The 27145-nt window shown below is 44.2% G+C and overlaps 1 protein-coding gene across 25 annotated transcripts in view; it reads left to right on the top strand.

The window, feature by feature from the left end:
* The window catches only part of LOC118769682 (receptor-type tyrosine-protein phosphatase delta-like), a 236546-nt gene that overhangs the window by 105854 nt on the left and 103547 nt on the right, over positions 1 to 27145 (top strand). For all 25 annotated transcript variants that reach the window (XM_036516937.1, XM_036516923.1, XM_036516935.1 and 22 more), the window contains one exon: positions 19204 to 19363. In XM_036516937.1, the coding sequence (XP_036372830.1) occupies positions 19279 to 19363 (85 nt within the window). In that variant the 5' untranslated portion in view covers positions 19204 to 19278. The remainder of the gene's footprint in view (positions 1 to 19203; positions 19364 to 27145) is intronic.

Raw genomic sequence — 27145 nt, 5'->3', positions numbered from 1 at the left:
GGAAGGCCAAGCGTTGCTCTTTTTTACCCAGCTCAAAAAACATATGGTGCTCCCTCCATATGGGCAGAGGAGAAAATAAAGGCAGGCAACTCTCAGCCCCTTGTTAGTTTACAGAGAGTCGCGACAGAGCGAGAGTTCATTTAAATCTGTTTACATAGTACAAACCCACCAATTTACCTTGGCTTCCCAATCTTAAGGGCTTTAACTCTTTTTTTTCTCCACTGAAGACAAGATGCAGTCAGTGGGGAGGGAACGAACGGACAAACAGATTCATTGAGCAGCCGAACAGGGAGTACGGGATGAGAATAAAATGTGCTTCTTATAAATTGAATCGAATCGCACATTTATATGCAGCCTGACCTGTGGATTGGCGTCAGCTTCACACACACATAGCCATGTTCGCGACACATGTACAGCCCCAACACACATTAACACCGATTGACCTGCCGAGATTGAATTTTCCTCAGTGTCCTCTATGAAAGGTGAGGACATATGTTCGGCGTGCACACACATGAAGGAACAGCATGGGGAGGTGTGGAACAGAAGGAGAAGGGGGTGGGGGTGGGGGCTTTCTGTAATGAGTGAAGTATGGAGGCATTAGCTTGACTGGGCCTGTGCCACAAGGAGAGCATCTGGAATGTTCTTTCACCCCCGGACCTTTTAATTAGAGGGGAAACCACCCCACCTCGACTCCAAAGAAATATGATCGTGGGGCTGTGTTCATTTGAAATCGATAGGGCTAGCGGAAGGACAAGTTCTGTCACGTGCTGCCTTTTGGGTCAATATTGAAATCGGTGGGAGGCTCGGGATATTCGTGTGTGCCGGGCTGTGTTTGCACAGAGGGTGGACACCCTGCCCTTGTTTTCGAGGAAATATTAACGTTTCCCTTGCGCTTTTCACAGATGAGAAGGTTTGAAAGAAAGCCTTCCACTTTGGTGGATGTTCAAAATAAACTTTTCAGTCGAAATTTTAATGCACTGCAGAACTTCTGCTCTGTGCCGTTCATGCAGGTCACGCTAGGGCCCGTTTTGGGGATATTCTTTTGTGGCAGTACAGCCAAGATATACTTGTTAATAAAACAGAAAATTATTGATAAAATTTGAATTTATTTGAAGTGAATCTGTTTGGTCACATTTGGACAACTCTGGGTTTCAAAGCTAGGTCTCAAAGAGAATGACTCACCTCTCATGTTGGATTTGTCTCTGTGTTTTTATATGTGTGAATGTGTGATTGTCCCTGCATTATTCATCAGCCAAGACTCTGCATGGAAATAAAAGCTTGTTTTGCACCTTACTCAAACAGAAGACTTAATTTAGGGCCTGCCGTATTGATCAGTTGCTGAATGCAGAGAAAGCAAAGATTTGCTTTGTTTGAGGCAAGCGCCGTGACCGGCTGTCCCTCTGTAAGACTGTGAAAGTCCGAAGGCTCAGACTCCTCTCCTCCTCTCCTCTGCTCCCGTGCCTTCACCCTCCCTCTCACATTGAGCGTCCTGAAAGGCCCGACAGCAGTAGATCCACAGGAGCCCAGCTGCTCTCAGTGAAGGGCCGCTTCTTTTATTAGCCACCAGCAGGCGGCCCTGGAGGGAGGGGAGATGTGGGGGGGATGGGGGAGATGGTGGGGGGGCGTGTTTCGGAGACCCAGCTGCTCGGACTGCCTTTTTTCATTTCTGATCTGAGCGAGATTAAGGTCCCCTGACCCCGAGGAACAGCTGGCCATACAGTTCACATACACTCTTTGAAAAGACTGGAGAGGAATTCTGACTCACGCATTTTGGGACTGGGCTCCACCGCCGAGCCGTGAGGCTTAGAATGTGCCGATTGCTTCTAATGAGGAATGTAGCCTGTATACCACAGTCCAGGATGCTGCAGACGAATCTCACCCCCAGCAGCAAAACGCCACTCCAGAGTCTGTATTGGGCAGTATACAAGGGAGGCAAGAGAAAAAAGAAACTGATGCAAACTGATATTAACGATAATTACACTCCCAGCTCCAAACTCCCATTTCTTCCCAGCTCTTTAAAGCATTTCACATTCACGCTACAAATGCAGCAGACTGAGCCGCCCAAGAAGTAAAAAGGGCAGGAAAAGCAGCGCAGACAGGGGCTGGAGAGCGGTCTCGCTTCGCGTGACTTGATCTGCGGAGACAAGCATGCTGCTTTTGCAGAGCGGAGTTGCCGTGGCAATTCCCAGCCACGCATCGCCTGCCGCATTTTCCCGTGTAAACCATCGAGTTTTAATGGGGAGTTACTTAGTGCAATGCCTTGGCCTGTCTCATCTCATCTTTTACCCGAAAAAAAAGTATTCTGCAACAGAAGTATTAGAAGAAGTCTGCAAAGTCCATTTACATATTTATGGGCAATGCTCTTCTAGATCTTGAGTTCTAGGGAAACAGCTCTGTTGAGAGTGGATTATTAAGGGCTTTACATAAAAAGCAAAGCAATTTTGGCAAAAAAGCCAGCGTTGTAGATAACATTATAAATATAGAGCTGCACAGTTGATGTTTCACTGAGTGGCTGTTTACACTCCCTTGCATACGTTAACTTACAGAGGTGAAGTCTCTTGGATTCAGGAGCGTGTTTGACGTGGAGCGTGTGCGGTTCGTCACAGTTGTCCCTGTAGTTGTGGAATAGGAAGCCTCATGTTTCCACTGCGCTGAGCTCTTACTGCTGAATGTCAATGCCGCAGATGGCAGGGATTCCTGAGACGCGCCGCACAGCCGTCCGTTAGAGAGGAGAAAGGGGACAGACAGCACTGCAGCCACTGGAACACTTGTGAGACAGGGTCAGTTTCAGATTGAGGTTTATTTAATCCATCCAGCAGGAAGCGTGTGTGAACAGACACGGATTTGACATTGGCACATCACAGACACTGCTAAATAGCAGTGAGAAGCTTTGTACGGTGCGGTTTAAAATCACACATCTTTGAAAAATGACTCAACATTTTACAGGATTTTAAACGCAACTGCACAAGCGGCAGAGCCGAGATGGTTCAGCTAGCCATCCTGGGTGAGCGCTAACAGCTAATTTACACTGAGTCTACCACGACGCGTGGAGCCTCCTCGAAACCGCGGCCCCCTTCAGGGAACCACCTCAGAGCTGGCTCATCGAGCCTCTCTCGCTCTCGAGAGCCTCGAGGGAAAGGTGGGAAACACTTCACGAGAGCCCGGGTTTCCAGCTGAAGTGTTCGGCGCGAGATGCCGGCAAACGATGAGCACCGGGATTAAGCCCAGAGTTGCCTAGAGCCCAGAGTGGAAAAAATAACCTTTCCAGGTCATATCCCTCTGTTTGCAGCGGTGAAATACGTTTATTTCGGAGGTATGAATTTGTTATTGGGCTGGGAGGGTTCACTTGTCTCGGTTTTATGGGGCAGAACACCGCCGCGGCCCAGAAACTCAATAAATATAGCAATGAGAGGGGAGTTAAGAGGGCACAGAGTTGGGGAGTGTTCTATAAAAGCATGTTTTACAACACTGCCCACAGTGTTTGCCAGAGTTAAGGAACTGGATTATTTATGTAATTTGAAACTGTACTTTCTGTGTAAGGGATCGAAATAAGGTTGTTGTTAATGCTGGAAGCTGTAAGCACTTCTTAGGTCAAGAGGTTCCTTTAGAGAGGCCATTGCAAAAATGCCAACTGGCTAACTATGCAAACTCTATAAACTGGCGTTTTCATGGTTTTGACCGTGAAAATTGATTATGCCAGCAGATCTTTTGTATCCTTGAGTTTTGCGGGATAATATCTGGAGTGTATCACTATGGTTAAGGTTTATGAGATAACTACAGTAGAAGGATGAGAAATAACCATGTGAGGTTAAATTGTTAAAAAAAAAAAAACGTTAAAACGAAGGGACTGGGATTACATTCTTTACTGATCCCTTTCTGCCCTTTTTCCCACTAAGATTTTTCCATCGATGCTTGTTGGATGTTTTATTTTAGCCAGTTAATATGTTTTGACAGTCAAAAATCATCTCAGAAAGAAAGATTAATACTTTATACCCTTTGATATGACTCCTCCGGTTGCTACTCCAGGAAGAGTCAAAACAAGTCATATTTACATCCTAACTTTTACTGTCTTGGAGGCTTCCCTCTCCCGCTTGTATTTTTCCATGACTGATTCCAGTTTGAACTACCAATTTCCTCTCCCTAGAGGGCAAAATAAATGTTTTTGAACAGACTGATCCTGCACTCTGTGTACAACAGTGGAGTGATTTGTCTGAGGAAAACGTTTGCATTTTCACTGCTATTTGCACTAGACAGAAGCTGTTAAAGTAATGGGTAAACCATGACACAAGTTGCAACACAAAAAGCACTTTAAAATGATCTCTGTGACATTTCTCAGCCGGTTCAGTGTTTTGTTTTGTTTCTTTTTTTATACTGAGAGAGAGAGGCACATTTAAGATGAAGGGTATGTTGCCTTTGAAAGCACATAACTGCAGTCACACTCATGGCACATAGCACTGTGAGGCCCTAGAATGTAGATAGTAGCTAGACGTGCGTTTATCGGGTTTCATTTCTTCTGCTCTTGACCTCCTCTTGGCTGTGTTTATACATGCAGGAGCTGTCTATTAAGCCGCCCTAGGAGCCCCTTGTTTGCGGAAGAGATGAGTCTGAGCCAGCCTCCAGATTGATGTCACCCACTGAGCGTGTTTTAGTGTCTGCGGCTTCATTCAGCTGTTGAGTACTGGGGGGTTTTACTCATTAGCAGGACGGTGTCTGATTGAAGTGGGCATTCCAGCAAATATTTCTGGGTAAACCTACCAGCTCTGTCTCATTCTGGGGGAGTGATGGACACACAAACACACACACACACACACACACACACCACACTACACCACAGGCACATACACACAAACACACACATACACACACTCACTAAAAAACACACATGCACAAATACACATGCACATAGACCTATACATACAGACACACTCTCTCTCACACACACACACACACACACACAAACTCATACATCGGCTCTTTTCTCCCCACTTTACACTCCATCTGTGAGCGCTGCCCTGTCGCCTGACAGCTTGTGTCATGTGACCGTGCTGGTCCAGAGGTGGCTGCTCTTATCACTGTGAACCACAGGCTCATAAAGGGAGACCCCAGTGCCGCAGGACCTCGCCCTTCACAGCCGGAGCAGACGGGGCAGAAAAGTTACGGCCGTCGCGGCCACACATTCATCATCCCGCACAAAGCAACGGGACTCCTCTAATCCTAATGTATTTCATTCCTCCGCTCCGCTTCCGCTCCCCTGTGAGACAGCGCTGCCCCTCGAGAGAAAGAGAGAGAGGCTGTAATTCACGCCAAAGCTGGAAACGGAATCTCCTCCTCACGGTCTGTAATTAGATAAAGATAAAACTCTACTCCTCTGGCAATCTCACAGCCCCCCCCGCCCAGCCCTTTACCGCCTCCCACCCCCCCTCACGCTGGAATCAGCTCGGGTTTATCCACGGCCCGGGGAGACCCTCATTCCTCCCGCCCTCCTGCTCCTTTGGTCTCTGCAGAAATCAAGAGACATGCTGCTGCTTTAGATAGAGTGGGGATCCCACTGGATGGGGGATCTGGCCTGTGTAATCACCTTAAGCCCATACAGTCCATGCAGAGCTCAACATGCTGGTGAAATCCAGTTGTAATACATATTACAGTAATATGTAACGTTAATAGTTTTAATATCAGTGACAGGGCATATTGTTTGGTTTTCATGATGTATGTTCATGTGTGTGTGCATGTATGTGTTTGTGCGCGTTTGTGCACACGTGTGTTTCGACTGTGTGTGCGTGCGTGCAAGCACGTGCGTGTGTGTGTGTCAGCTTTTTTATGTTTTCACAGCTGGTCTGACTGTAGGACTGAGAAGCAACCCCAAATTAAAGCCCATGTGAAAGAATGTGAGTGTCAGAAACCTTTGTTGCCATTTACCAAAAAAAAAAGAAGTTGCCATTCCTGCCAGTTCTTTCATGGCTTGCCCATGCTCTCCATAGCTGAGGTTCAAAGGAGATTAAGTCATTAATCCAAAATCACATCAGCAAAGACCTCCTGAAACACGGAGCCAGTCAGACACAAAGAGTTTTGTTCTCTTTCTTCTGGGATTATCTTTTCCTTGTGCGTTTCTTTGCCCGTCCGTCATTTTTACGTGTGAAAATGTTCTGGCCTTTGAAGCTTATTGTACTGCTGCCCACTTCATTGTAAAACAACAAAGGGAAATTTAAGGTTAGTCGGCTTTAAGATGAGGGATTAGGCCAAGGGTAGTTTCCCAGTTGTACTGATAGCAGTTTCTTTTTGTCAGAGAACTTGTTTTTGTGGTGAAATGGGTGCTGTGTGCGCCATTTTAATTCTTGTTGGAATTTAACACTGTGATTCTAGTTTCACATACTTCAGCAGCCACTCAAATGCTGTAGAAGGTACGTCATCTCAACGTAAATCCACACAGAGATTAAAAAAAGAGAAAATAAGGGAAGCTCAGCTCATGAATGTTGGAATGGCTTTTAAAGGGAAGGTAGCATTTCAAGTCTACTGTGCTGCCATACCCTCACCTCATGTGTTTAATAATTTAAGGTTTATGTACTTTTCATGCATCCTTTTGTACTTTGTGTAATTTTTCATGACATCAAAGGGTTTTATATATGTGTGTGCATGTGAGTGTGTGTGGTGTGGAAGGGTGGGGGTCTGCACATCCTTTAAGACCCCACTTTCCCTCAGAGTGGGATGAAATGAAGTTCAAGGTCCACACTACAAAGTCCCATGTGTATTATGTTGAGTATAGCCATGGCTATATGGACTACGTAATGTTTAAACCAGCGCAATATTGATTTATTCACCACTTTGAGGGACAGTTGTAAACATCCCAGTGGTACATACATTCAGAATGCTTTTGTTTGCATATTTTAAAAGAAATAAATTATCCAGGTAGCACTGAAAGTTCACTGTGACTACCGAGAGAACCCTAGCTATACACTGGAGCTTGTGTCTTCACTTTAAAACAGTGTCTTTTTGAATAGGCCAATTTACTAAGGGATTAAAGCAGTTTAGGGTTTTATGCGGGTTTTCAATAGGTTTTAAGGGCCCTTAGTGAAGAGGCCTAGCTGCTGTTTGCACAAGGACTTCCCCAGTAGACCAGCAACAAACCGGGCTGCTTTCCCAGCACAATGCTGAGGCCAAAGACACTCTCCGGGCCCTGACATGCGGTATGTCACCCGGTGACACTTCAATAAAGCGGCACTAAATGGTCAGTGAATCCATGATGGCCCCAGCGCCTGGAGATAGCTCCCCACTGACATTTCCAGACCTGGCTGGGAGAGGGGTCTGGAGAGGAGTGAGTTGCAGGCAGCCATGCCTGAAATCAGGTCAAATTGTTCATGAACAAACTGCAGACTCGGTGTATCTACTCAGTGATAACAGACCAGGGGAAAAACGAAACCCACAATGCACTCTGTTTCCTGTCGAATCTTTTCAAAAGCGAATACATGCGGTGCGCAAAGAGAAATAGAAAATGGGAATGAGGCGTGACTGTAGTAAAGCAACAACTTATTTTAATAAGAAACATCAATGTGCTGCCAATTTCCAAGATAGAAGATCGTATTCAGTCTAAGCGAAATGGGTTTTGCCCTTACAATGAGAAACTGTTTACTGTAGACTTTTTTCATTTCTCACTGAGCAATATGTATGTGGTGGTCACTGAAATTAATGAAAAAGTGGAAAAAAAACAAAAATAATGTCACACTTGTTTAAATTTGATATAAATTAACCCTTTTGGTGATACCTTGCTGGATTTTTTTGTAATCCTTGCACGCCTAATGAACAGATCTACTGTTACACACAGATATGTATTGATCATGATATGTGTGACATTATATGAGAGCAGACATGGATGTAGTTTTTGATAAATGCATTATTTCTGTTATAATTACGCTTTTTGCTTCATCCTGTCATTGCATTTCACAAACCCCCGCAGCTACAAGCAGCGACCAGAGGGGAGTACTGTCAACTGACGCGGCAGGCCTCTCTGGTGCACGGATTGCCTTTGCTGCATCTATGGGCAAAGAACATGTCAAGACTTCTGTGGAAAATCGTATTAGGCTTTCTCCGGGACACCGGATTGAATTACGTAATTGCAGTTCAGATTTGCTTTGGTTGAGCATGCCTGTCTTTTGCACAGGCAAAGTGACAGTTAGCAGACAGTTGCTTTCTTGAGAAGTTAGTTACTGATGGAGTCCTGACATGCGCTTGACATAAATTTGCGATAACTGTCACTTTTTTTTCCATGGAAAGATAATGCAGACCGAAGTGATGGGAAAACAGTCAGTGTTCCCAGTGCAAAGCATTCGGTTGTATAATTATTGGACAAAATGCCGCGTGGGGTTTGAAGCTCAGTTAAAATGAATTGTGACCGTTACTGACGTTAATTTCAAGATGGAACAGTGTGGTGCAAAGTTTCCTATCTCCATGCTTATGACACTAAAAATAAACCTCTTCCTAATTCACGTTCTGGCATGGCAGGTCTTTCGCTGAGCATAAAGTGGAACTGAAAAGCGGTGGATTTTTCCTTTTTGCTCATTTTGATGATCAGCAAAGGTTTTCTATCACACTCTGGGCAGATAAATAAGACTGAGGGCAGTCAAAGCGACGTCGGCCTTCGCGAAGATCTGGAAAAAAAAAACCCTGACTGCAGCGGCCATCTCTTGACATATGCTCTCTCCCAGCGGTATTGTAACAGAATATACTGCCAGCTCATTAATGAAATGTTCAATTACGATCTTTAAAGAGGTAATTACACACTGTTTATCCCCCTGATCCAGAGTAGTCTGGCTTTTAGACGGCACATCAGCACATGGACTGCAGCCAGAATCAACCAATAGAAGCGCAGGGCGACCTCATTACGGCTCTTTTAACACGGCATTGGCAGCCCCATTAATAAAATCTTTATAATTCGGGATTGGAGAGCCGCTGCAAAGTTACGCTGATAGACGGAGATGACCTGTCGGATGCGTTCCCTCAGACACACTCCACCTTGGATCGGGTCCTTTACTTTTGTAACAAAGGAATATGGTGGCTTTTTATGTGTCATCTCATTTTTTAACTGTTTTTAAATAAGACTACTGGAATGAAGTCTTCTCGGAGCCTGGCGCTAATTGCTCTTACGATGCCAGGTCCTGGTGACCTATGGCTGCCTCAGCTTCACCTTCTGGTCTTGTCAAATATCGGCGTGGCGCGGCGTGACGGGTTGACGCGATGGCTGACAGGAGCTCCACGGTGGCTGAATCCCCCAACGGTGCCTGAAGGCAGTTTCCTATAACCCGGTGAGAGCGGCGCTCATTTTAGCCAGGGGTGGGTGAATATGTTACATGCCCCAGCAGCGCCTAGAGCCAGTTTCCCATACTCTGGTGAAATTGTTACTCATTTTAGTGTGTGTGTGGAGGGGTGAATGAGTTACATGCATTCTCCCCTTACAGCACTGTTTTAACCTATTTCCACAGAGCATAACTGCAGAGCTTCGCTGACACCAATGCTGGTGATAAAGTAGCCCACTAAGGGCTATCCAGATGGTGTGGAAAACATGGCACATCTTGGCTCCGATAATGTCTAAGTATATTTAGCTGCAAGGTTAGATACAGGCCAGTGTGTACCCCAAGTCTTCCCACAGTCCACATCAGAGCTGATACCACAAGCAGGTGGATATTTGTAAGTGTAATCGCAAATTCACTGCTGAATCAGCTTCTATATCCACCTGTACATGGAGGTATATTTTTCCTCACCCTCCAGGTAATGTCTTTTTTTTTTGGATCATGACTTTGCAAAGAAAATAAACACGAATGAAGTGCTGTGGTTTGTACAATGCCTCACCTGACTTCAAGCCACATCCCTTAAACATAATAATGTATAACAAACAAGAGAAGCATGTTCAATGGTCTCACTGTTGTTCAGGTCCTTTTCAGATCTGAGTTTTGCATGTTTCTAAATTAAACGTGGCCAGCTCTTTGTTGAATACTATTTTCACACAAAATCAACATATTGAAGTTCTGTTTCGAGTGTGAAGAGCAGAAACACAACAGCAGAATTGCATACATGCGCATGCACATTAGGGAAAATTACTGAATCGCTGTCAGTGTGTAACGTGTGTAGCGGATGGTGATACGCTCCTGCCACGGAAACCTCCATTTCCACCTGCCATTCCTATCAGCGCATCTCCAGTCTCACGCATTAATATGAGGTGACTGCTCCCATTAGTCAGACTTTAGAGACGCTGCTGCCAGCCAGCCCACCGCATAAAAGCAGAGTGGTCCACACACAAAGATTTCCTTTCCCAGTATCCTCTGCTAGACAGCAGTCAGTGCTCACCTATTTTGCACATGGATGCAAATTGCCCCCCATCCCCCAAATGAAAAGCTATCGCATTTGCCTTTGGGACGAATTACCATTAGCCATGCTACGACAGGTAAATTATTTCTTATTGTGCTAAGTAATTGAAGGGATAAAAATCCAGCGGCAATTCAATGGTCCCCGCAAATGTAATGCACATTTCGGTAATTTAGCTCAGGGTATATCGTACCAAATTAGCATTTAGATAATAGGAAACACATGGCATTTTAATTATAGTGCTGCCCTTTCATGCAGCATGTACGCCTAAAGCTTCGCTTTATGTTCACCGTGTACTTTTAAATAATGGATTTCCATACAAAAACAGCCTCCCACAAAAGCAGCCATAATTTTACAAGCCAGAATGCCTCTGATCCCTAAATGGTAAATGATGAGTTAGATTGAGTGGAGCCAAATACGGCTGTAGACAACTTTTCTTTAGTACACTTGTTCACATTGAAACAGGTTTTATTCTTGTCTCATGAAAAAGTATCGGAGATGATACATTTTAAGCCATTTAAATGCCTGACGAACCATCGGCCTTGAACTGGCATTGCTTGTGCTCTGTCTCTGGTCAAGGCCTACACTGACATCCACAGCAGGTGAAGAGTGGGAACTATTTATCTACCACTGTTAGAAACAAAGGTGCCTGGAGGCCCCAACTGTACAGGAATTTATTTGAATTTCATTCACTCATTCATCCATTCAGTCCTCTATGGATTTATTCACTAAAAGGTAGAACAGGGATGACACCAGATAATGGAAAAACATAGGCTGCGCATGTGCCAAGTGTCATTGCTTAGCATGAATTACGTAGATATGCAGATAAATGACAGATTCGCAGGTCCATTGGGAAGGAGCTGTCAGCTCAACAGAGTGAGCCATGTGTCCTAATCCGTGGGATGAGTGGCTACACTGCACGTTATCTGGTGGTAGTGACTGGAATGGAGAGATGTCAGACGCCGGAGCCAGGGGCACAGTGGGGCTGTGCGCGGCGGTGTCGCTGTAAGTGCTACCAGCCCGTGGACATTGCCGGGCCCCTGATACGGACCCGCGATTCGCACCCTTTGAGCTCCCCGCATGAGGGGAGCCGTCAGTCAGCAACTTCCAGCAGCCAGTGAGCTGCGGGCCATTCTCCAGCCTGGATTACACCCCCCCCTCCCCGCCCCACGTCTCAGCGCACTCCCACAGTGGCCTCACGGGGGCTGGGAAAACCCGCCAGCCAGAGACACGCTCCCTCCCTCCACCCCCCCCCCCCGCCCCCCTTCTCGGGTCAGAAGCAATATGATTTGTCCTCCCTTCATGACATCCCTGGTCACACGGTGCGAATTTAATCTGAAGAATCTGTCTGCACAGCTGAGTCTGCTGCTTTCACAGCTTTTATCAAGCTTTTTAGTTCAATTTGTCCACACAGTGACGACGCTGAACACATTTCTTTTCTTCACTTAAATGCCCATCCCCATGCCTTCACTTTATGCTTTCTTTGAGCTGTTACTGTGACATTTCCATCCTGATACATCACAAAGGAAGCTGTCTCCAGCTCACAGCCCGTTGGGTAATTCCAGCCAATGTGGTCTGGTAAAAGTGCATGGACTGGGTGATGCACTAGCTGTTGTGCCATTTAAGTACTGATGTGGCCATCAGTCAGAAAATATGTATATCAGAAAATATAATATATATTTATAAAATATACCTGCCTATATTATCACAAAGGTTATTTTTCCCCATTTTTGAAAACCTTGAAATTCTGTGGCACTCGAGGTGAATCAGCTTAATCACTGCTCCTTAAGTGGGTGAGATGTTGCACACAGAAACGCTCGCTGGACGTGTCACCTGCTCAGCACCTTCTCAGGAGCGCGTGACCTTTATTTCCTGGTACTTCTGCAACCACACAGCGAATAACCTTGCCGTTGACATTCTGCCTGGATGTGTAGGCCCAACAGGGCACTGGAATAATAATTCACAAGGTTGGCAAGGTGGGCGGTGGCAAGGCCATTAATCTGAACCCCCACAGCTGCTTTGAAAGGGAGAAAGACGTAGGAGAACATTTCCACTGGCACTAGCGCGGGACAGTGAATATCGGGTTCCTCCATATCCTTTCACTCTGTGCTCTTGATTTGATAACGACAACGTTCACACAAATGGGTTTTTATGTGCCCTGTCCTCCCACTGCATTTTTGGGCTGTGAGTCAATACTGGTGCCTAGGACAAAGACCTCCTCTTAAACCTCTAAACTGCTGAGCGGTCTGCCAAAGCACACCAGGCACAAGTAACAGTTAACCAGATTTACGGTGCTAGCCAGAGACTAGTACATCGAATGAATAAACATAATGAAGGTAATCTCTGCAGGTTACAAGGCTTGGGAGTCCTTTAAAATTTATGGGAGAAACTGAAAGCGCGCTTATGATAAGGTTCATTCACACTGATACAACCAAGCAGGGAGCCACCTACTTTTACCAGCAATAAGTGTGAAAAACGGTTATAAAACTGGAGCCCAGAGGAACATAGTACTGACCACGCCAATAGACTTCGTTCATAGGGTAGTAATACACAATTATAGGTGTCAAGCGTATATCACCAAAACATTGATAGCTAAACAGGTTATGAGAGAGCGTGCTTTAGCTGTTGACTGTGAGTGGGAGAGAGGATAAGCCTTTAGTTCAGATGCTGCACTTGCAGCTGTGGCTTAGCTGAGCACAAGAGTTCACACATTACCTGTGTCCACTGATCTGGTGTTTCAGTACAGCATACTGAAAACAGCCTGATAGAACAGAGGTCTTAAATCAAAGTGACAGAATAAAAACAGATTAATAAAAAGGGCCACTGGAAATGCCCTGTGCAGCAGGTGCAGCAAGAGTCTAAAGAGCAAGACCTGCCATGCTTGCTCTGCCATTTGCTGGGGTGAGGTAAACTACCCAGAGAACCTACCGGGGTTTAGCGCCATCTGTAAATAACCCTGGGTCTCGTGGGAAGCCATTTAAGCCCTTCTGAGAATCTTTTTTTTCCCTTCTATTAGCGCATTTCTCCTTTTGCGTTGAAGCGTGTGGGGTCAGGGGATTGGTTCAGGTTGAATATGCCTGCTGTCCTTGCCGGAAGGAGGAAGTTTTTGGGAGCGGTTACCGCCATGCAGCAACGATTCTGCTTAATAACCGGCCCTCCACAGTGCTTGATTCTACTCACAGCAATGTCATGCCAATGAGAATAATGAAACAAACCAGAATCAGCGGTCACATTCTCTCGGAAAGTTCAATTCCCAAAGTGCCTGCGAGTGGTTTCTACGCTGATTTGTGGCAGCAGTATTACCCCCCCTGCTCTTACAGGAATTTGGGGAATGAGGAAGACATTTGGCCTGTCTTTTTGCCTCTCCTGGGAGATGAGCATTATATGCAGCCCGTTAAAGTTTAATGACGCGATTTCGAGGGAATGTAAGATGATGGGGATTGCAGACCGTTTGAGTCCCAGTTCTCTCTGAGTCCCTGGCATAATGGGTCCAGAATTCTCTGCTGTGTAAGACGTGAAGCACAGCACACAGGTACAGTTACTGGGGTCTAGACTGTTTGATAGTTTGAGTGTACTTTAAGCCTGCTTTTTAGATGAAATAAAAACCCATTTGTTTTTTCTACAATGCTGTCAGTTACAATTTTGAGAAAGGAAGAGGCATATAAAAAAAAAAAAAAACACTTGCTTATTTACGATTCCCTGGCTGTTGGAGCTAGCATTTTCCCTTTCAAAAATTTTGCAACAGAAGCACAACCACTGCGAGCCAGGAGAGGGTTGTATAGAGGGGACTTGCTGGAGCATAGTGGGACCGGCACTAGTGTCAAAACACAGCAACGGGACCGTGCTAGAAAGTACGTGCAGATGAACTCCGGAGAAGGTTGCATTAGGTGTGCGCCCGTGGTTGAGTTACAGGAAGGGGATAGGTGACGGTGAGCGCGGGCAGCTCGCTGTCAGATTGCTCACCGCGAGAATGAAAAAGACTTTGGATCGTTTGCACTTGGCCATTGAGGTGGGAAGGAAAGCTCAGCCCTGCTATAAAAGCCCCCCCCCCCCCCCCCCATTGCCGCCATTCGCATTGGCTCCAGATCCAAATCAGATAAGAGAACGCCTCCGTGGCTCCTCTTTCTCTGCGGTCGCCAGCAGTGATACCCTCTCTCTAATTAACACCGCGCGCGTTGTAAAGCTTTGCTCAATAATGCATGAGACCATCGCACTGGAATGGCTCGAATGGCCCGCCACCGAAAGGAAAGCAATACTTCTGGAGACATTCAACTGAAGGGAAGAGAGATTTTAAACATAATGAGACAGCTGTGGTGCCGTTGTGCCAGACATAAATGTCCGCGCTTTAACTCCAATTATGCTTGAGGAAAATAATCCCAAAATGGTACATAACAACACGGTCATATAGAGGTAAATGTTTATGTGTGCTGCTGAAGTTTAAACCTCAAGGCTGTCTACAGGGTGCAAGAACACTGTTAGCCTAACATAATGCATGCAATACAAGGCCTTTTGTGCAATACCTGGGCTTGTGTAAAATGCAGATCTTCTACAAACGTCTCTTGTATATCTTGTGAGCTGCATAGGCAGAAAGGGAGACAGCTCAGTAAATCCTGACCTGGGGCTGGAGTCCACTAGCAGCGAGGGGCCGCCAGCTTGGCATAAGCTGCTACCAGCACTCGTAGCGGTGCCTCCGGACTCCAGATGAATGTGTGGGTTTTAGTTTTTTTTTTGTGTGGGGGGGGGGTCTCTGTGGGCATGCCAGAGCCCTTACCCGTACCAGCCCTGCTGCATATTCCCCTGTGTAGTCCACACAGACACACATACAACTCACATAAGCGTGCATGCACACACGCACAAACACACACACACACACACGCACACACACACACACACACACACACACACAAAACACATACATAAAGAAACACACACCCTCGTAGTTATGAGATGCAAGGGCTGGCATTTGGTATGGAATCGAATGTGATCGCTATTTCGCCAACAGCAGCGATTTCATAACAATGTTGGAGGTCTCCGGAAAGCTGGTGCAAAGAAGGACATGGCGTTTTTGCTCGTTCACGGTGAGCGACGGTGGAAATGTCTGCTTCCTGGCTTTGGCTACTTCGGTTTTTCACAAGACTAGCAAGAGGGTGTTTTAATTTCCTTTAACACACCGGGAATTTGTTTCGCGAAGGTGTCTTACGCGCGGGATAGTGTAAAAGCCCAGCAGTGACTGATGCTTGCGATATTTGAGGTTACAAACCATACAGATGGCTTTGTTTATCAGAATCAGCATGAAAGAGGGAGAGCGAAGGGGGGAGGGGGAGGACGGCTCGAAGGTATCCGTTAAAGAGGAGAGTGTTCGTAAAAGGTGCAGGGTGATGGATACTGTGCAATGCTAATGAACTCTTAAACATTTGCTGAAAGCTTGGGTATCAGTCCAGCTATTCGTCAGAGAGTAAAAGAAAAAACGCTAAACCCAAATAAAAACATCTTTCTGTGTTTCCTTGGGGTGCTCATGCTATCACTCTCCTCAGAAGAGGCCTTAATTTCCTGGCCCCTTTTTTTTCCCTAATCGGATGGCTGGTACTATACAAACAGGGTCTATACGGGAACAGGGATTAAGAGTCATTTGAATCGATTCCGTCTCCCCATGTCTGTCTCTCCCGTCTGACATTAGGCACACGGCTGAGAGGGGGTGGCTGCGCCTGTCTCCCGGCGGCACAAATCGGCCGTGAAAGGACCGGTATATTCCGTCTTTTTTTCCCCCCGTTTGTTTGTTTGCCATTTCAAGCCGACTGACTGAATGAAAAGAGGAAAAAGGAAAGGGAAATTGGGTGCTTTGTCAGCGTCGGCTCCGGCGATTGTGTTCTGAGGGGTTTTTATCAGATATGCAGATAAATTGGCTGTTTCGTTTAACGGGATTATTAGGCACTTCTAATGGTGTTTGTACTTATAAACACAGTAATTCTCGGCCCCACCGTGGGGGGTGATTGACTACGCCAATTAAAGCCCCTCTGCTGAAGTGTGATAGTCGCGTCTGTTTTGACTCCGAGTTTAGCACGGCTTGTGATGCCAACACGCATAGGTACAGGTTACAAAAAAATTTGAAAAAGAAGTAGGCCCACGGTTTACTATGTTGGCAGGAGAAGCTGAGGGGATTTGAAGACAGGCTCTCTGATGGTTGCCAGAGTTCATTAAACGGTCCGCTGTAATATCTTCCCACACCGAGCTGCACACGCGGAGATCAGCCCAGACTCTGTGACTGCGCCGGTAAACTGAATTACTCACGGCACGGATCATTATTTTTATTTATTTCATTATTTGGCAGATACACTTATCCATAGCGACTTACAAGGCCATCATGGCAAGTGACATTAAATGCACATCACAGGAGCGACAAAAAACAACAAGAGCATAGATACGGAGCACCCAGTAACAAACATTATGCATCAAGATGAAAAGCGATGCTAAAATAAGCGTGAAAAAGTAAATGATTTAGCATTAATGGAGTTCAATTATCCACTTATTATACAATTACAGTGATTAATAATTATCTTTAAAAGCAAAACACATAAGTCATGGTAGCATTCGCATAGAACAGCACGATGATCTATGAAAAAACATTGCCTTATATTATACCATGTGCTAAATAGTGAGGATCATACAGACATTTCCTTACTGTAACACTAGGGCTCAGAATTGGTCGCCCTGGCAAAATGTTATGCCGTTGCTGGCACGGCAAATACATGGTGGCTCTGATAACTACCACCAGGTAAAACAAAGAGTTCTTCTTTTGTCTTACGTCTGTGCTGCTTTGCCCTGGCAAAGCCCTGAGCCATCGTCCACACTTGTTTCTCCCGCGCTTGTAGCTTTTTAGTTCCCACACACGAGGGCGGAGACAAGTGCCGGCTCTGGATTAGAAGGTTCTGGGGGTGAGCGATGTTGTTGCAGAGAGGCTTATTCTCTTTCCATTAGGCAGCCTGCTTTATTACAGATGGGTTTCAAAAGGCACAAGCGGCCGGCTGGCGGTCTCGGCCCGGCGTCACCCACGTAGATGAGACCTGACCGCGCAGACGGGTCCCGACTGTGCAGATCCATCCCGCACGCACACGGAATTACGCGCTGCAGACCCCGACGAGAGGGTTGTGGGATGGACGAGACTAGATGCGGCTCGACAGATGGTGCTCTACGGAGGCTGTGAGGGGTGATGGCTCCGTCCGACAATGACGGAGCGCGCTGGCAGTTTAGCTCCTGACCCGGGCCTCCTTCTCAACTCCCATGATCCCCTGTGCTGAGCGGTGTCAGAAATGGAGTGCCACATTGAGACGAATAGCTCGCGGTTTGCTTTGAAGCAGGCCAAAACAACAAGATTAGACGCTTTTTCTTTCGTCCTTTTTTCGACTGCGTATTCTTGGTCTAGCTTTCATGTTGGTTTCATGGAATACTGACAGATAATGCTTTTAACCTCCATTTGGTCCAACAAATGCAAATCCAACGCATTGGACTCTACATGCACATGTTGGCAAGAACATTAGAAGTGGTGTTGTGAAGTGATGAAAGTGATTTAGCGAATGATAATTAACAGTCAAATTATGCTAAAGACAGACCTCAAGGGATTTCAGAGTGGATGTGTACTCAATGCTGCCGAAACATTTTCTGGAAATCTAATTAGAGATTTTACAGGCGTACAGGAGCAACAACTCATTTTTGGGGGTTTTGCTGTCAGGGAAAAGCCCTGTTAGCTCCTGTGCTTACTGTATGTTTATGCTTTCAATAAGAACATCTCTTTACATCCTCGGCGAAATATCACCAAGCCGTAAACAAAGGAGTGAAGTGAATTCATTAAGAGTGATCTGTGTGAAAGGGCTTTGTTGGCATGAGATGAGACGTTCAGATCACAATATGATGTTTTGTGAAATGGTATGAATACTCTTTTTCTTTTGAATGATATTCCCTCAAGAAACAATGCTGATAAGGAAACAAAAATATAACATAGTTGAACATGTTATCTCTTCTTTTTCTTTCCTTTCTTCAAACTATATCCGTACCAAAATTCATGATATGCCATGAGTTTGAGGGCAGTATAGCTTTAATAAAACAAATCAATAACTGGCTGAACTCCACTTAGCAAGGGTGTACATAAAGTAAAAAGAGAGACTGAAAATAAGAGGTTTTACTGATTGCATGAAACAACCAATTAAAGTAGTTCCCAGCTTGTACTTGAAGTAACTTTCCTCACTTTACTCACTGAATGAAGCTGCTGGATTCATTAACTAGCCAATGAATGAGCTAGTGAACAAGCTGGTGTCTGAGACATCATTGTTTATGTCATAAACTATTAACATGACAGTAGAGTTTAGATGCTAACTTACTACAATAACTGCTCTCTTCTCTAAAGATATGGTATTTTTTTTTTACATTTTCCATCTTAGTGGTGTTAAATGGATCAGTTACCATATTTATGCTTATCAATGCACAATGATATTAAAACAATGCACAAAAAGTCCACTTACCGGTGGTATATTCATGAATATTTTTACAGCTGGAATACAAACTTACCAATGGGACCAATGGATTGTAACGAAACATTTTGTAAAATGATTTTTGTCATAGCGCTGCTAAAGAGTAATGGACAGAAGGTGCAAATCAAGTAAAAATTCTCATGATATTTTTGAAAAAACCTATTTTAAGCAAGTTTTAATCTAAGTGATGTGGGAACTTGATTTTGAGGTATGTTCTCAGGGCCCCAAATAATTTCCCATTTTTTCTGATTTTGTGAAATGCGAAATTACAATATTCTGTCTCATGCCTGGTGCTTTGTTTCCTTCATGATATGTGTTTCTCTTTTCACAGGCTGTGAATTCCCTGCCTCTGAGAGATCAGACCAGATTGACTCATAGTGGCCTGTGACACTTAGCCTGCCAAAGGATGCTGGTGCCAAGCTGTCCCATGATGCACTTAGCCAGGCCGCTGCTGCTGGTCCTGAGCCTGCTCTGCCTCACAGACGCTGACAGTAAGTCACGCATATCCCTCCCTCTCTCTCTCTCTCTCTCTCTCTCTCTCTCTTTCCTTCCCTCTCTCTCCCTCCCTCCCTCTCTCTCTCTCTCTCTCTCTCTCTTTCTCTCTCTCTCTCTCTTTCCCTCCCTCTCTCTCCCTCTCTCTCTCTCTCTCTCTCTCTCTCTCTCTCTCTCTCTCTCTCTCTCTCAAGGTTAGATTCCCTTCATTGCCATGACTAAACTCACTCTGTACTCTTCAGTCAGAGTGTACATATATATATACTGTAAGTATGTACATACATATGTATATATACATGCATATGTTGAAAGGACACATGCAAACAAAATGAACCATAATATTTAATCATATCTTCAATACAAACAGAAACACAACACAATTATGTATATTTACAACCAGACACAGATGGCATCTAAGTGTCTTTGTTTCGTCCTGGGCCTGTCCACATTATTATTATATAAGGTAGATGAAAAATGTAAATAGGTTGTTCCATTTAACTCTTTATGGGAATCTTTCTGAATAATCACAGTAGTTTGTTATCATTTCCATTGATTGCAAAATATATGAATTTTGGCCACAGTAATCTACCAAAGGGCACACAGTGGAGGGGGTCAGGTGGTGATTTTAGAAAAGGCTCATTACAGTTCTCTCCAGCATAAAAAATACCCAGTTCAGCTTTAATAGTCTGAATATGAGATCATTCACCAGCTGACATACCTCATGGAACCCAGGATGGAAATTGATGGCCAGGACCGACAACTGTGTCGAAGAGTAATATTTCCTGCATTTACTCTTTCCTCGCAAATGGCTTTTGTTCAGCCGGGAGATATATTTCACACTGACGGAAAAGACAGGAGAAAAACCACATAGCTCATCAGCAGAATGTTTGGTTTGTTTTTGTTTTGGTTTTGTTTTTCTTTTTTTTCTAATAAATGCCTGCTGTTGTATTGATTTTGCTTTGATGTGCTTGCTCACTTTGTCTTTAGGAAATTTGAAAATGAAAGCTGTCTCTTGTATGTGGTGGTATCTTTTAGCACAACAGATAAATCACAGACACAGCAGAAAAAAAATAAAGTAATTGATAGGTGTTTAGTGACTGAACATGATCGAGATTTTGTTTTTTTTCGATAAGAGAGTTGGTATTAGTTTGTCTTTAAAGCCATTCCGGAAGGCTTTTCTCTTTGCACATGGTCTGTGCTCGCAGAGAGCTTTGAAGCGAGATGAGTGCAATCCTTGGTTCACTCACGTGCGTTTTCCGCATCACACTAGTCCCATGGTGCACCACAATCATGCCAACACCAATTGGAGCATAGGGGCATCTCCACTGACTTCAACTGAGGCTCCTCACAAGCCAGGTTCCTCACAAGCTGCTAGAGAGTGCACCACCCACAAGACAAGCAGGAACTAGCTGGCGCCACCCACCCGATCATGGCAGAATGAAGGCAATTGCGCTCTGCTGATTATTGTTGGCAAATGACACAGCTTAAGACTTGAACCTGCATCTGAAGTGTAGGGCTCAGCCTTTGCAAAACAAACACCTTTACTGTCTGAGCCACTTGGGAGCCCCAATCTTAAGACATTGGGACTTATGATGGAAAGTAAACAGTTATATGTTTGTCCCATTAAAATTCAGCACCCTGTCCCTCCCATGTCATCACAGCTGCTCTGGAACTGTATGTTCGACAGCCGTGTCGGCTTCATGTCATCTTGCCAAATCAAATTGACCGTGAGTCTGAGGGGCTCGGGAGGCAGCGAAATGACGAGGAACAGCACACCAGTGTCCACCACAAAAGCGCAGAAATAAATGGGGTTTTAGCGCCAATACCATTTAAAAGTGCAGACCTGCCAGAGGGTTTCTCTGTCCAGAATATAAAATGGGCTTCCAGTGAGGCAGCACAAATGTGCCATCCTTTACAGGCCACACGCCACCATTTTCTTCTGACATCTGCATAAATACTTCAAAAGCCATGCACGTTCAGTGGTGGTGAACACTTCAGAGGCCAGTGTATTCTTCCTCGTGGAAAGACCTGGTGCATCTGACGGAATGCCTGTGTATGGTATTTTGAATTTACTGTTGGCCGTTGCATGCAGAAACGAATCTCAGGGAACGTGTTATGCTGGATTCTGAGTATTTATCGTGTCGTTCAGTTGCTGAGTAATTTTCTTTTTTTTTCCAGAATACTCCTAATGACATTGCAAGTCCGTGTACTGTTAAATTACCATTATTTTTTTCTCAGAATCCTGCATTTGGTGCCCTTTAAATCCGAGGCCTCCCCCTGCTTTTACAGCTATTCATCTCAGTTTAAGACCTCAGTGAATCGCATTTCTCCTCACAAGAGTCAGTAAGACAACAGGGCAATTACATTGTAAATCCAGAAGGATAGCAGGTGATGGTGGATCTGATGTTGCTGTTAATATAACATTATTTACATTACATACTGATAATCTTTTGATACCCCTGTAAAACACTTTTTGTGATATTAATTTAGCTATTCCCCCATCTTTTAGACACTTAACAAAGGCGTTTTGGTCAGTAAAAACATTCCAGCAGCACACATGTTAACTGAGTTTTTTTTTCCATTTGCTCCATTGAAACCAGGTATATCCGGTTAGATTCCCTGCTCTAAATCATCTACTTGCCTCCTGTCCCAGACAGCGTTTGACTAATTCAGCTCCACTTAATGGCGTTTTAATTGATTGTTTCCAGGTGGAGTGATAGTATGGTGTCTGAATGATTAATGACCTTTTGAATGAAATAAGTGTTTTCGAATAGCACTGCAAAGGCTGTGGCCAGTGGCAGGGCAGCATACACTTGGTGCGAATGGAGTGAGGAGGAAAAAACAGACAACAGTGAAAAAACCTTAGCTTATTTATACTAGTGTGTGCTTTAATGGTGTTGACAAAGTCGGCCTCACTTGTCAGTGGTTTCTCCCTTTCTCTTCAAGGGAGAAAAAGTACAGCTCACATCCACTTGTCAAACTGAAATTTACTTGAAATGCCTTGAAAGTTAATTCCACTTGAGGATGCAAAAATTGGCTTTCCATTCAATTCCAAATATTGTTTCCACATTGTTTCTGCAAAGAAAGAAATATAATATAATATAATATAAATATATTTAAATTATATATGGAAACCTAGATGGGATTTACTTTTTATTAATAATCAAATAAGCAGCAATTATTATTTTTTTTCTGGTTGAAATGCTGAAATGCTGTAACATGTTTTTTTTTTTTCATGACATGCTGTTGTACTGTTGTATTATAACCAGGGTTGATGCTACATGTGCTATTGTGGTCAAATTGATATTTATATTTAAAATGACTTTGTATTTTATCTGTCTATCAATCTGTCTGTCCATCCGCATGTGTCTTTTTTGTTAAGATTTGGCTGCGTTAGAGATGTAATTCTGACAGTGGAGTTCATGGTTTGAGTTCTTGTCCCTCTTAAACTGATAATGAAAAATAAAATGTACATGCATGCTGTGTGCAGGCATTACTTTATGAAATTAGAGGTCAAGACTTCACAGTCACTACTTTATATAAGTACGGTGTATTTTATTTTCTTCTCAGAAGACATTTACTTGCTAATGGCTGGATGATTTAGGCCTTGCCTCTTTAAAGTGGAGCTTTCCCGGTTCAAAGTAAATTCATGGCTCTAAGTGGTAGGTACTAAATGGCTGAAATTTAACAAATGAAACCTTGTGTCTGATGGTGACTTAACCCTTACATGTCTGAGCAAGCGACAAGTTCTGTCTGTCTCACAGAAATGATGGAATTATCATGTTTCTCCAGTAATCACTCATGGTTTGCCTTGAGTTTGTGTGCAAACCACTTGTGGTTACATTCTCATGCACATCGTCATGCAGCAACATATGCTAAACCTCTCTGTGCTTAACACATTGGTGTTCTGAATTTTAGGAGTAGTGAACTTGTAATATGTCACTATTTTCCCCAACTAGCATGCCATCCACATAGGCTGCATGCAGTGAGGCTTCGTGTTGGGTAGAGCCTGTACTTGACGCAGTTATTCAGATCTGTGTGGTGGAGGCTCCAGGGCAGTGTTGCTGCTGGACACTTGTATCACCGATTTGCTCTTTCATGACTTGCAAGGTCCCCTGGTTCAAAGTCAGTTTGAATCACGCCAGGGGAGCCACTGTGGTTTTCTTGCTGGGGAGAATCTCTGTGGGGCGAGGCGAGGGGGTCGACCAAAAGGTGGCAGCTTTGACCACAAGGCATCTTTTTCTTTGAAGTTCCATAAGGCATAGTTTACTGATGAATCGCATATGTGCATCAATGTAATCAACACCACAGACTATACATGCTCTGTTGGACTTGGAATGATCTGGCTCTTGGATTACATACAAAAGAGCATAAACTGATTCTAAAAAGGTTTGGCTCAAAGTGCTAATGCAATCAGTTATTTTAAATATCTTCCAAAAGTTATATGTCTCCTAGGAAGATTTGGTTCTGCTGTTTTCTTTATCTTTCTTTAGCTGTGTCTGTCTTTTAGCATTCTGTTTTTTCATTCTGTGTGGAGTTCAGTGAAGTGGCCGCAGTTTCCCAGTTGAGATTAATAGGATGGTAAACATTTGAAAAAGTTTACGCTGGTCTCAGTTTGGGAAACTGCTGTAATAGAATGTGAATTGGATTTTGCTGTCCTAGCAGTTAAACTTAAGACATTTAGGAGCAAGGATGCACTAATGTAACTACAGGTTAAAGAAACCTTTGGTTTTGTTAAGTTGAATTCCATATTAGCTACAAACTAACTACAGAGTAAAAATCTCTTGGAGTAGTTACCATGTAGTTAAACAGGTATGTGAAAATTACTATAAAGTGTTAACTGCACTACTGCCCATATGTTGAGTATTTGTGTGTGGACGTAATAATGCGGCGATAGAGGCTATGGTGTTCTGTTTCTATTTTTCTTACAAAACTCTGCATTCATCATTAGATTGAAGTTTGCATCTTAGGCAAAGATGTATAAGTGTAGTTCTTGTTATGATTAAGAACAAGAACAATTGTTCTTCTTTTAGGATAAATTTAGCTTCAGTTACGGTTTCATTGCCTTCGACTGGTCCCTTGCAGTGGTGGCTGCACATACCCTACATGGCACAACATTTTGCACTTGAGCATGGAAAGACTGTCTGGCACAGTGCTGTTCTGCATCCTTACAGCTCCATGGCACCTTGGGGGGTGATACCAAAAGAACTTGTGTTTGCCCGCTGGCACACAATACATCATCTCTAGGCAATTAAGGCTCAGGCTCGCCCACACTAGACTAATTATCAGAATGCATGGCAACACCCCTATTCTGTTAATTGCCTCAGGATGTGGGTGTTTTAAATTGTGTCTCTTCATGGATCAAAAGGTTTCCTCTCTGTTTCCAGACAGTATGTGATAATGCGTAAGTTGTAAGCAAGTGTGTCATTGGCGGTTAAGATTTAGGGGCTCTGTTTTTGATACCTGCCCTTAGGTCAATTCACGCAATCAGCCAATCAAAAGCATTTAAAGTGACAGCATGGAGAACAGTCACAGGGAACCTGACACTACAGTGTATCACCCATCTCAACCAAATGCTCCCTTTGTGATGACACAGTTCTCCCCGTCCGTAGAATGCATGACCATGCCAGCAAGAGCTATACAATTTGATATCCCTGCATGTGTGGGCGGGTGACACCCAGCTCCAGATCTCATAGGAGCGCAGAGGGAAGACCAGCGTGTTTCTCTCTGCTCAAAAGCGATGGTTCGAATTTCAGCTTTCTGTGCCAGCGGGGAGTGTTTGGCGAGCGGTTAATGATGTAGCTCAGTCTCCTCCGAGGGGTGGTGAATGGACTGTCTGCTCAGAGGAGATAAACCCCCAGGCTTTCCATTCACCCATTTTCAGACTTCTCTTAATAATGGGAAGCACCTACATTTGCATCGTGTTCACCATTAAAAAAAAGAAAAAAATGTGTCTGAGTACATTTTTCTCTTTACTCAGAGAGGAAATTGGAATTTCCTACAGAGGGGAGGTCTAGTTCTGGTTCATTTACCCACCTCAAGAAAAGAAAACAAAAAACCAAGCAAAAATGTATTTCTTTACCATATATGGCCTGGGCAGTTAGGCATAGTTTATTCTACATGACAAATCCAAGAGACAGAGGGATACCAGATAGAGAGGGAGCACCCAAAGTAATATTACATTGAGAGGGAGCATCCAAAGGGATTTAAAACTGGGAGAGAACACCCAAAGTGATATTAGACTGGGAGAAATGACCCAAAGGAATATCAGCCTAAGAGGGAACACTCAAGTATCTTTTGGACACACAGAATGTACAATCTTATTGTAAGCCAGCCTGAATTAGCACCATTTCTCACAGTTCCTATGTTTACAAAGCAGTCGAGCTCTTGCCACACACTTTATAAGACTGGCTACAGTTAATTAATATATCATGCTAAGAGCTGAGTGAACATGATGAGAAAATGATGTCTATGTGTTTTTTGGGCGAGGGCGACATGGTGTGCCAAAACAGACTCCCGGCAGACGTCTGCTTAACAGCGCGCTTAGTGCATCTGCCCAGAAAGTGGTGGCTTTGTTGCAACAGATAGCGCAGAAAAACATGCCTTCAGTGTGATTGATGGGCTGTGCTGAATCCCCACTGTGCAAGGTAAAAAGTATGTGTCTACAGGCATCTGCACACTGCAAAATGTCTTTCCTCTGCGGTGCGCAATGGGGAAACCTGGCCTCTGCCACACGCACACATGAGCAGACACTCAAACACACACATATAGGCACGCGCGCATACACACACACACACACAGTGAGTGCTTATGCCAAAGCCGTACCACTAATGGAAGTGAAGGCGGATTCTCTCTGCAACTGGAGCCCTGTTGACTTCCCTTGGGCAGTCCCTCTCATTGGCCCTAGAGCCACGACCCATCATGTGTGGTGAAGGGCTCATAGCACGCATGTTTCCGCTCAGTTTAGGATGAGAAAAGCAGGAGGTCTACGGGGCAAAGCACACTGAAGGAGCCGCACAGATTTTTTATTCCACTGTCAGTTCATGGAGGAGAATCCTCTTCAAAGCAACAGCGTAAAGACAGCCCGTGAAGGATGCTGAATGGATCAGATTACTCGCCCATAAGCACCATGACAGTGATGAGGTGTTACACCAGTCAGCACAGTATAGATCAGGCTGTAAGAGGCCAGTTAGTACAGTACAGACCAGGCTGAGAGAGGCCATTCAGCACAGTACAGATCAGGCAAAAAGAGACCTTTTCTGGACTTATTTTCTTTGGGAAAATTTTACTGATGTAAAGGATTCTGTTTTCTTTTGGCAAGGGCAGTAAAGAGATGCTTGACTGTGTTACATTAAAATTTCAAATGGTAATTCAAGCACTTTAGTAATTTGCAATGCCAAAAACATATTGTGTTTAACCCACAGACAAAAGCAAGGTCTCACTGAATTCTATGTCGGCTTAACACATTCACAAAAGAAGCCATTGAGAGCTGGGTTACCTATTCAAATACCCAGACATGGACAGTAGACAGAAAGGAAACTAGTCTGAATTGATGCAAGGCCAAAAAGTAATATATTTGTCCCTTATTTAAATGAAATTTCCTATCCTTTTCATGGTCAGCAGTAAATATAACATAAACGCTATGACATGAGGTCATGTTTGTAAAACTCTGAAGACATAAGTGACCTGTGTTAATGTATCATTTTGTTGGATCAAATTCTGTTAAAAAAACTAATTTTAGATCATTAAACACACACACACACACACACACACACATGCAC

This window comes from Megalops cyprinoides, chromosome 22, assembly GCF_013368585.1.
Source record: "Megalops cyprinoides isolate fMegCyp1 chromosome 22, fMegCyp1.pri, whole genome shotgun sequence".
Classification (NCBI taxonomy): Eukaryota; Metazoa; Chordata; class Actinopteri; order Elopiformes; family Megalopidae; genus Megalops; species Megalops cyprinoides.
The sequence above is the reverse complement of the archived record's forward strand: the minus strand, read 5'-3'. Positions and strand labels throughout refer to the sequence as shown.